Genomic DNA, 12,174 nt, shown 5'->3' on the forward strand with positions numbered 1-12,174 from the left:
CAGAAATAATTCTCATTTTCTATGTGGAAATGATAAACGGATTTGAATCAAATAAACCACGTCAATTTTAATGTTTACTTCATATTTATTAGTGTGTGTAAGCTGAAGTGACACAGCTCTTCACCTCTACGCAGTAGTGCATGTGTGTGCTGATGCAGTAGTGCGAGTGAGCTTGTAGAAGATGTCCAATCCAATGAAGGGTGTTTGCACTCAACCCACCTTTGGGACATTATCTTGTATGCGTCAGGGAGGTAGCAGTTGATGTTTTCCATCTGGAAGGGGTCGGCGTCACAGATCTTGTCATCCGTCCGCCCGTAATTAGCACTCTCGATCATGATGACATCACTTCCTGGACAACGCAGGTCAATAGGGTAACCCTCACAAGACAGTTCTCTCCTCACCAGACCAAACGGCAAAGCTGCTCTACTGAACCCTGTGGGGGGGGGGAAGAGAAAGTGAGAGTGAGTATGTGGGACAGAGGGTGTGAGACAGAGAGGGAGACGAATCAAAGGCAGAAATACAACTATTCTGACAAGAAGCATCACAGGGAAATTGTGGGGAAAACACACTGGACATTATTTCAAAGGCTGCCAAACTGACACTGAGACAAATGAGACGTTCAGAGCTGCGTGAGGCACAAGAGGATTTGCCCTCGACTAGGTTTTTGGGGAATAAAAACACACCTTTGGGAAGTCAAAGAAAACAAATCAATATTTAATATCTATAGCAATTAATACTGTCTGCTAAAGTGCTTTGTACCCAAGAGAACAAAACACTATCACAGAAATTCAATATGATTACGCAAAATGATGTAAAACACATTATTTTGATAACATCTGAAATATAAAATTAGACCTGAGAGGAAACCTAAAGCATTTGATTGTGTTCAGTATTTTGGAGGTTTAAAAAAGATCCAGCCAAACAAGCATCAACAACAGAAAAGGGTAATTCTATCCATTTTACGGTTCTGGCAATACGAGAGTAGACGTGTGCACAGCTGCAGAGAAAAAAGGGAGAAAGGGAGGGAGTTGGGTTGAGCAGAGGGGAAAAAATCAATACTTTTGCTTTGTGTTCTGCAAATGTGAGCAGTGCCAAATAGCTGTGCTTAGGGGTGAAGCAAACTACTTTCAACAAATCATTTGAAGGGCATTTTTCTTCCAGCACTGTAATGTCAAACATGAAGGGGCCAATCTTAGATAAACAGGGGTATTTATGTTGAAAATATGCCGTTTTAAGAATTTCACCTAAAACAAAGAAGCACGCTAATTGTATGGCACTGGGATGTTAATCCCACTTGGAGCATGCAGGAATTAAACACACATTGGCTGCAACAGTGATCCTTTTGGTGTTTTCTGTAAAATGTAAAGTCATCTGAGCCAATCTGGGCGTGACCATGTGAGTGGTAGGGGACATGCTGTGCAAAAGCTGAGATCAAAACTTTAGGTCTGTACATTTGTTAGACACAGGCTACAAACAAATTGCGAGTAAATGTGCCAATCTAATATCCACATATTTTGCAGAATATGCTTGCTGCTGGCTATGTTATATCACTTTTAATCACAGCATGCGGTTACTGAAGTAGATGACAGGTGATGGGTTTCATCACCAAGGGGAGCTGGAGTCTGATAGTCAGGAAGAATCAGCATGGATCCAGTCTGCTGCTAGCAACAAGGAAATTTAAACTGAACTCTGTAAATTCAGTAGGAATGCAGTTCTGTTCTGGTAAAACATGAATTACGCTGCCATTTACTACACATTTAACACCTGTAATAAAATCAATGCCATTTAAAAACATCAAGTCTACCACGGAAATTTTGGAAGAACATTTCCTACTGAGAACGTGCACCCGAAAAACATCACACTAGATAAAAAGCTAAATTTGTTAAGATGATTTGAGATGTGCAGTTGATTTTTCAAATAGCTACATATTCTATTAAGATGCATATACAGTACCTACAAGCTTTCAGTATTCCTTTTAATTCATCCTTTCAAATGAACAGGAAAACGGTTGTGACACTCACTTTGCCTATTCAAAAATCACAGCTGAGACGTTCTTTAATTGTACAAAGAAAAAAGCAACCGCTGCTGCAGAGCGCTTTTTATCAAGCCATTTCCTGCGTAGATTTTTTTGACATGCCGGGACGTTTACGGCTGCATCAAAGAACACTGACAGCAAAATGGGTTCAAATGACTTTAAAAAGTTTGCTCAATCGAAATGAGTTTCTGGATGACTGAGTCAACAATCAGGCGAAGGGGAGAATTTGTACCGTTGTTGTGATCCCTTTCTTCTTGACTTCGGGCATTCCTCGTGTGACCATCACACACATTAAGACACAGGAAAGGTGGGAAGGGATGATGGGTATTCACCTCACATGAAAGCTACCACTCTGCTATGATTTTTGTTCGAGTTCTGGGTGAAGAAAATTCATTGGAGGTGCTGGCTTGCCAAAAGCCCTTGGTATGAAAACACTACGATTCAGGAAGAGACCTGACACTCAGTACAATGTTGCTGTTGGTACATTTCCAGCTCAAGACTAAAATTAGAGTCAGCAGTTCTCCTGAGTCTTAAAAAATGTCTATCCAAACAATCAATGTTAACTTTAAATTTCAATGCAGTGTACACTCTGATTCACAGCCAAGCAGCCCTTTCCTTTCTCTGTTCTCTTTTTTTTTTCTTGCTCAGATAGAGTAGCAATCCCTTTGGATGATTGCTTTAGCACTTGAAATCATTACACATTTGCCTTTCCTTCCTGGCCTATATTTGACTGAACTCTTGTCTGACTCAATAGAGAGGTCGAATGGACCATCATCCACGAATCAATGAGACTGCAGTGGTGTCCATTTGAATGGACCACATTAGTTTTTGCTGCCCTACTTTGAGCTGGTAGTACGTATGTGGCCCTTGGACTCCACAGGAAAAGCATCAGCATGATCTGGTTCGCCCTGCCAAAACCACCCATATACTTCATCTGAGGACCCTGCTAAAACACTTACATTTCAGAGCACTTTGTGGTTTCGCCATATGGCACTGGGCTTTATAGTCCCACACTTCTATTCTTTCATTTCAGCCCTTTAAAGGAAACCAGAACATGTCGAGGGCGTGGGACGGAGGGGAACAACCATATTTTACAGCTTCAAATTAATGAGTAACTTTGCCATTTCTCTGTGGCCTATGATGACAGGGTTATAACGCATGATGCCCTTCCTGTTCATGTGTCTGGAAATGAAATGGAAATAAGTGCTTGTTGTCTGGGCCTCAACATGGCCACCAAAGCAGTTCATAGATCATGCTGTCGGGGCCTGTTTCATAAACAACTTTCCAAAAGCCTGGCCATTGATTAGGCCTGAGGATGAACTACTTTATCAGCATGACATCGGGTGATCTTTCAGGACAGAGTCACAGCTACTGTGAATAATCAATACAGGAATCCCAAGTACACTTAGAGAGAGGCCGTTCCTATCGTTTTGAAACATAAAAAAAAAAAAATTAAGAAAATCCCAAAATGCAAAGTAAATGAAAGTGAAATCACATAAGCAGCTTCTCTTGAGTTTACTAAACACTGTCTCTGGACTTGCAACTGCATGCTTCTTATGTTACCCCTTCTATGTCCCTGCTGTGTTCCCGTATTTTCTCTACTCAGTCTGTGCTCGCCCTATCTTCTTGCCAGAATGGTCTCGCTGCTCTTCTGAGATCATCCCTGATTTTTATGATGCAGTTCATCATGTTTTGACACTGTGATTTGTTCTCACAACCGTCGTTTTTCCCAGACACAAAACTCGCCTTTTACATTTTTCACACATTGAGTGATTTACACAATTTATACTAAACAACTGTTCCAAGTAATTAAATCTAAAATAAAACAATAAAATGTAGCAATAAAATAAATCATCTTCAGCACTGTTCTGCAAACCTTAAGGTTTTTGTTCTGAACTTTCAATAACACTGCCTCTTTCAAGACCCTACAACACCATTCATTTTTATGTTTTCAATAAATTCAGGAAACTTTTCAGGAACTTTTTTCATGTAGCCACCAACAAACTGGAACAAAGACAAGTTCCAGAAGAAAACAAGTTAGTTTAGGAGGCTGCAAGTAATTTCAACTGCATGAAATAATCTTTTGGGAGAATAACACAGAAGCTCAGACTGTGATGTTGTATGTGGAGTCAACAAGAACCAGACCTCGGATTGTTCAGTGGATTTATTTTTGTGTTTATTTGTTTGGTAAACAAATTTGCCACTATCTTCTAATTCAAATTCGAGCATCTGCTGTCGCCAGAGAAACAAAATGAGGATGAGCGTCCCTACAAGTTGACCTTCTTTTTTATAGTTTACTTATTTATTTTTTTGTATCACGTCTGGAAGGAGGTAGAGGGGGAGAAGGGAGAAAAGACCCTTCTGAAATGCATTAACACCTCAATGACATGAGGCAAATGTGCTTGCCACAAAAATGCACAGATTTAATGAAGGACCTCTGGACCCAATCTTGAGACTCGGCCTTCACTTGTACGACATGAAAAGGAAGCACCAAAGCATAAATTGCTCTTTGTACGGCAATGTGTTGAAGCGACGCACAATATGAATGTACCTGGGTCAAACGGCTTGCAAGAAACACTGTACATCTGTCTGAATCCTCATTTGATCAAAACACATTTCATGCTGACACCTTGTTTAGATTGTCTCATCCCCGGCCAAAACAGCAAGACTAGGCCACAGCTTTAATGCTACAATGTCCGGAATGCTTCAGTTCATCTCGTTTTCCATTCTAACCTTGCCCTGTGACTTCCAGCTTTGATTTTTAAAGCACCGATTCACTCACTCTGTTTTCAGGAACTTATTAATGATGCTACAACCTACTAAAACATAGCAGGGAAGCAAGCTGTATTTTCCAGAAGTTAATCAGGCCTTTAGAAAGTGAATGACTCTCAAACCCTTTCTTCTCCTTCTAATTAAATAACAAGAGCAAGGATCAGAGGCGGTAAATAATATATTAAAGAGAATGCAGGATTCCATTGCCATAGCAACCTGTCCAGCATCGCCATAATCGCCCTGATCTCGCCCTCCCCCCCGCCCCATCCTGGCCTTGCTGACACTGAGCCTTATCAGGCATTCTGGTCAGTCACCACAAGGGTCACTTTTCAATTCCTTTCAGGCAGATAGGTAGCCAACTCTGAACTCCAGTGAGCAGGCCCCACGCCGGCACACAATGGAGGCCTTTCAGAGGCGGCCTTTATCAGTCGCACCACTGTACACGACTCCACAAATCTGGTCAATGCAACTCCAAGAGGGGGAGACCCTTTTAATCACGGTTCAAATGCACAAATGACTTCTTGGTCCCACTTTACTCCACAGTGCTCTGTTCCCTGTGTAAATATTTGTGTAAATACAGGGTGCTATTGTGCCACTGTAATTCAGCACTGTAAAACGAGACTTGTGATACTGGTGTTTTTAATTACATAGGATTAGGGCAAAGGGTAAAAATAAAGGTTTTGCTATCAAGCTATGCCACGCTTTTTTCCCAACAGAAATGAGCTTCATATACTCTCAGAAAGCAGGCTTTTACACGACATATCTTCAAAACACAAACCGCAAGCGTGCTGACAACCAGCAGTAGGCCTATATTTGGCATAAAAAATAGGTAAAGAGGTTGCAGAGTGGGTTCCACCTCAGTGGCTACAGTCCCATGATTCTACTCTAATTCACTTTTCACCTTTGCAGTGACATTGGCCAATTCAGAGAGCAGTAGCCGGGCAAAAATGCTAATTTGACGAGGACGGAGCCCAGTCTCTGAGGTGTAATAATATTTTAATCTCCTCAACGAGGCAAATCAATTGGAAAGTGACCATCTGCCAGGATATGACTATCACTGAAGTAGAGGTAATGAACATACAGGGAGCGATTAAGATCATCATCATCAGTAGCAGCATCCTGTTGTAATCTCCCTCACACAAAAAACTGCTGAGGTGCCAGATGACAAACATATGACCTGATAAAGAAATATGCACCTATAAAGTAGCTTGGCTGAAGAATTTTTTTTTATTATTATTATTCTTGTGCAAGGGAAGATTTTCTTAGCACTCTGCATTTTTCACTCTTCATATGTTTAGTATGAGACATTCCTACAATAAAATAAATATAAATTATAGGGGAAAAAATCTCCAGTTGTTCTCTAAAAATATGGGAATGTATTGAAGTTTCTAAGCGCTGGTGTGAATCTGCTCTCATAGTGTGCTGGGGATGGCCAAATATATGGAGGTTCTTTACTAGATTATCTAAGCCTGACACTGCATTCTTTCCCATTGAAGCTCTAAAAAGGATCCGGGACACTCATGACGATTGTCAAGCCCAGTTAATGCAGCTTGGATTGGGCTTTGTCCTGACAGTGGCATACAGCTGCTTGTAAATGAGCTAGCATTGCTAGTGTTGACTGCTATTATTCTGCTCTTGCGGTTGACAAGGTTGCTTGCTGAGGGGATTTTAGAAGGGAATAGGAAAGCGTGGCATACCGAATCAGTGCAAAGCAACAGGAAACGCAGCTTGAGTCCTCCAGGTCTTTTTTTAAGTCTTTTTATATTCACCACTAGCACTAAATGCTAGGGAAGTCTGTGGAAGGCAAAGAGACCCTGAGTCACCTTTCCCCCCACAGAGCTGCTTCCATAATCCTGCAATATCCTTTACAATAGCATGTTGTCTTAAGAAGTCAAGTTTTTTGCAAGAGGGGTAAGAAGAAACGGACAAGAAAATATTGTGAATATCAATAAAAATATTCACTACTGGGGAGGTGGGTGCAGTTTGGTTCAAGTTCTGTGGTAGAATATTCCACTGAAGTGGACTAAACTATGTGAGGACACGACCCTCGGCTTTGGCCGGCGCAGGCATCCTCATGCCAATTCTTTATTAGCCAGACAAGTCACAACAATCAAATGCTAAGCCCCACTTTCTTCCGCATACTGAGCTCCGTAAACAAGCCTCTCCTGCAAGAGCACAGTTTTATGAACTGGCCAACGCAGCATGTTACCTGTTCTTTGCCCCATGCATCTGTTGTTGTCAGGGACAAGCCTTGATGGACACCATAAAACAGGAGACAGAAGAATAAGCAGCGTATTGGTGACGCTCAATAGGCAGGAGAAGGCAAATGCTGTCTGATACTCAGACAGAGCCTCGTGTGGTTCCTGGCTCCAAAATTCATTGGTATTCATGACCACAGTCTGCCCCAGTTCATTTACATCTTTCTCTTCCATAGCAACAGCGGGAGGGCTATCAGGAGCATCTTTGATACAGGTGCGTGCCGGAAAAAAAAAGACATTGTGTCATTTAGCTGGGGATAGATATTATAAAAAAAAATGCCCCACTGATTGTGCCTTTTTGCTGCTGAGGTAGGTCCTTTTAAAGTCTGGCTTTAGCCCATCAAAGAATGTTTAGATAGTATCTGAATGCCATAGCACCCCCCCCCCCACCTCTGCTCCCTCGTGCTGTACCAGCAGAGATACGCACAGGCACACAAAGACAAATTACTGTGTACATTACCAGTATAATGGGAACACTGTCTATCTACATTGGTATCAAAAGAACCTTATCACTCCAAGGGCAAGACTTTCCAAACCTCTAAGTGCAGTGGAAGTACTGACATAAAGCGCATGAACTACCATACACAATTAGTTGTGTAAACCTAAAGAAAATACATTTATAAAAATAATAAAAACACAAATAGAAGAGAAATAAGGACATCTTTCAACAGGTTCTAGGATCACCTTCATAAGTAATATATATGTTACCTTTAAGCTTAATTAAACACAATACAGCCCACCAAGGTCATGGGTTTGTCTGTTCGGGTACTGAGAAAGCTTCACCCCTGCAGGCAGCTGACAACTTTCTCAGCCTCTCAATCTGAAAACCCCAAAGGCATTTTTTTTGGAGGGGGATGCTAAAAGGCATGAATGTGTCACTGCACAGATATATACACACTACACAGTACTGCACACAAGTCAGGAGCCACACTTCATTTATAACATTTCCAGTCAAAACTGCAATTTTATTTTTCACGAGAAATGTCTGAGCATTATTTGATCGAATGTAAATAACCCACTTGCGTGAGGAAGGGCAAAGTCTAAGAAAAATAAGTGAAAAATATAATAAAATAAACTGTACTAGAGTTATAATGATACGACCCCTAACCTCCATGAAAGGCCTGTGAAGCCAGTAATGCTCTGTCCATCAGATAATCTGCATTTAAAAGTTTCATCTTTGAGCAATAAGAGAAAGTTAAGCTCCACATTTACTTCAAATCTGAAAAAGGCAACAGCTGTTTTTGTCCATCTTTCCACTGTAAGAGGACAACCCAACTCTATGGGTCTGAAAGAATGTATAGATAGAAAAAAACAGTCACAGGGGAAAGGATATAGCTAAATAAATAAACTGCATATTAAACAAAGAAAGCTGCTGTTGTTTTCAGAACAACAGACTGATCCACCCAAGCCCAGACCTCAACACTGGTTAATGTGTTTAGAATGATCAAATCTTAAGGTGTGGAAAAATAGCAGAAATTGGTTGCACCCATATTTGATCATAAATTACAAAAGGCATTCTGCTGGTGAAATAATTTAGAACTTAACTGTTATAGTGTTGTGTAAATATCTCTGTCCATCATTCGGAACATTTAAAACCTCTCCATTTTTACATCTTTGCACTAATTATTTTAATAAATCTGAATCTAAGCAAACTCACACTGACCTAGCCATACAACAGAGATTCTTATGACTGGAATGATCAAGTTTATAGAGACACGCAGGAGATCCGTCACTGACAGAATGAGGCCATCAGTCTAAAACAAAGGCATTGTAAATGATTTGGGATCTGCAGTGGTCCAATAAACCAATAAACCATTTCATGCTCCTTCAATCAATAGGGAAGTATTTCACATATCATTACAGAGAGATTACTCTCTCTCTCTCTCTCTCTCTCTCTCTCTCTCTCTCTCTCTCTCTCCCTCTACTCCCACACTAAGAGCAATGTGCCCTTTCATGTCAATACCTCGATGACACATTATTCAGACACTGCTTTGTCTGACCTCCACCTGGCATTTAAACTCCCTGACCAGCAAGCTGTTTGCTCTGGCCGACACAGTCGAACAAGCTCAATCATTTAAGCAACAGAAGCCACAGTGAGCTTTTGGCCCCTTTGCAAAGGTCTTCTGAGGGCTCTGTGTGAAAATTAAGTTTAATTTAAAGTATTAAAGAGACACTTCACCCAAAACTGACCTCAACAGTGGTATTTTCTCCTCTTATTAAACTAGTCATTTGTCTGTGTTTAAAAATGTCTGAAAGAGAATGGCATTATGCAGGGGTTTATTGTGGCATGTGATATATAGCATTAAATAAATTCACGTCATAATGCAAATGGAAAAAACATGCATGCTGTTTCCCAATCGTAAATGCAAATGAACTGGATTGGAGCGGCATGAGTGAAAACAACCTTTGTGAAACTCGTATTTGTAATACATTTGCATATTTTCCATATTTGGCTGTAGCAGAGTGGTTGTTTTTTTTTTTTTCAATCCAGTACTAAATCTGCAAACCCAATCTCAAAGGATTTAGCTACCGAGGGCATTGCACATTTCTAGTTACCTCCGTTTCATCTGTCTAGAATGCAGAGTGTGTAGGGTGTGTTGCAAGGTGCTGTCAAATTGAAATGAGCAAAGGTGCTTCTGCGAGGCCGTCCTGGAATTGTATTTGACATAAAAAGTCTAAGGAAGCTTTGAAAAATGCAGAACAATCAAAAACTCGATAGAAAACTTTGCCAGGTAATAACAGAGCCATGGAAAATTGGGGCCTGGTATCGGTGTTTGCACACAGTTGAGAGCTTTCTGTCAGCTCTTAAAATGAGTTCTTTTCATTAATGATTGACATTCTGTTATCATGGAGGATATTGAGTGTATGACACCCTACGGGGGGTAAACTTCAACCTCATTCATGTTAAAATGCAGTCTTACAGTCTTGCTGTGTCTGACTCGGACAATCTCTAGCTCGGAGAGGTGAAATGACTCACTGGGTCAACCACTGACTCACAGCGTGAGGTCATTGTGATTCTCTGCTTGTGTTCGGGGGACATACTGGGCCCATTCCAATCCAAAGAAAAATAAACCCCTACTCACTTGCCCTGCTCCCTTCCACTTGGCAAATACACAGTGCAGAGACAAATGAACATTAGTTCTGAAATGTAGTGGCACTTAAAACGTTTTGTTATTGCTTCTTTCATGAGATACAACTAATCAGGACTGAACATTAGCAGTAAATTGAAAGGATTTACCTGGTAATAGGCGAAGCTGCTTTGGTTTCAAAACGTAAACTATGCCCATGGATTATTCAAAGTGAATGTGGCTAGGGGATGTGAATGAGAGTTTAATTTTTAAAAGCTGGAACAGTGCCACAGTATCCTGGACAGAAAATGCATGTCACTTAATTGACAACTTTGTAAATACTTTTTCTAATATTCTACACTCATAGTCCATTTGATTAGTTCCACTTACTATACAGGTGCCCTTTGTAGCTCTGCCACTACATTACTCTGTAGCTACTATGTAGCTCTTATACTTATATGTTGGCCAACTTTTACCCAGTTTTTCAATGGTCAGGACCTACAAAGGACCAAAAGAGTGCAGAGAGTATTTGGGTTAAGGATTATCTCAGCGCTGCAGTGACACTGACATGGTCGTGGCATGTTTGTTTGTTCTGAGCTGGTACAGCTGGATCAGACACAGCAATGCTGCTAAAGATTTTATGGACCTCTGTATCACTGTTGGACTGTGAATATTCCACCATTCTGTGCAGCAATAGATGATCTGTTTTTGACTATGCAGCTACAAGGTGGACTAACAAAGTGGGTGTGTTTAATAGAATGACCAGTGAGTGAGCACAGTGTTTAAAAACTGCAGCAGCACTGCTGTGACTGATTCACACAAACATACCACCACCACTACGTCAATGTTACTGCAGTGTTGGGAATGATCCTGCCCTCTTCTGGTCTTTGGGGGTCCTGGCCACTGAAGAACAGTGTTAAAGAGGAATAATAAAGTAAACAAATTGAAATACATTTTATACCTGCTGGGCACCTGTATGTTAAGGGAAGCAGATGAAATGGACAATGAGAAAAGAATATTATTGTGTGACTTGGCTTTAGCTGGACAGTGGTACGTCAGTGAACAACACTTGTAAGGAGCATTTACAAAACCTGGCTCTACGTGAAATGTCAAATAATACCTGCACTGAGGTGGTCCTGTAGGGGGCCTGCCCACTGAAGAACAGGATGAAAAATGCCAACAAAATATGCACAGCACAGATGGGCCACTGTCTGTAACTGGAGAACTATAAAATGCATCTGTACTGTAACTGGAGCTGATGAAATTAACAATAAATGTGTGCAATTTTCTTTGGTTTTGTTTGTTTGTGTTTTTTAAATTATTATTATTATTCATAATGGTCCATAGTGTGTTTTACTGTGTAAGTGTGGGATGTACTGTGATGGACTGGTGCCCTGCCTCAATGTGGTGATTCCAAGGGGGCCCACCTAAACCCTGACCAGGATGCCACGGCAATTCTAAATGAATATTTACAAACAACAAGGAGTTGTTAAATGTTAGATTTTGTAATTATCCTTTCGTGATATACACTTTGGTAATCTACAGCTTTGTTCATCATAATGGCCAAACGTTGATGTTTAAATCTTCCAAATTTCAAAATAACGAATTATTAAATAATTACAAATAAATAAACTAAACCGTTTCAGTTTTAAGTTCAGTTCACTTTTCAATTTACCATGTTATATACATTTATATACAACAAAACAGATTATATTTTTTAAAATAAAGACTGAAAAACTGTGTCGTCAAGCAGCTTAATCGTGGAGAAAATATTGAACACAGAATTTTGTTTGACTTGAGATATTACACAGCTTAAACGTGATATCATCGTGTACTTATTCACAGATGTGATTATTTATCAAAAGGACTACCAGTTAGCAGGACTGTTTCCTGCTGAGTGCAGACAATCATGAGGCTAATTAATTAACATTGGCTTCCTATATTTAAAGCTCAAGTCTCAACATCTGTAAGTCACAGCTTGACATGTTACTTTAACACACTCCAAATTACAAGCAATGGAAAAGTGTGTATGTATATGACA

At 40.3% G+C, this 12,174-nt stretch overlaps 1 protein-coding gene across 5 annotated transcripts in view; it reads right to left on the reverse strand.

Annotated features, from left to right (window-relative positions):
• Positions 1–12,174, reverse strand: part of adgrl2a (adhesion G protein-coupled receptor L2a) — a 160,015-nt gene that overhangs the window by 52,171 nt on the left and 95,670 nt on the right. For all 5 annotated transcript variants that reach the window (XM_066647563.1, XM_066647559.1, XM_066647562.1 and 2 more), the window contains one exon: positions 220–433. In XM_066647563.1, coding sequence (XP_066503660.1) covers positions 220–433 — 214 coding nt within the window. The remainder of the gene's footprint in view (positions 1–219; positions 434–12,174) is intronic.

The sequence above is a fragment of the Hoplias malabaricus genome, chromosome 16 (genome assembly GCF_029633855.1).
Source record: "Hoplias malabaricus isolate fHopMal1 chromosome 16, fHopMal1.hap1, whole genome shotgun sequence".
Classification (NCBI taxonomy): Eukaryota; Metazoa; Chordata; class Actinopteri; order Characiformes; family Erythrinidae; genus Hoplias; species Hoplias malabaricus.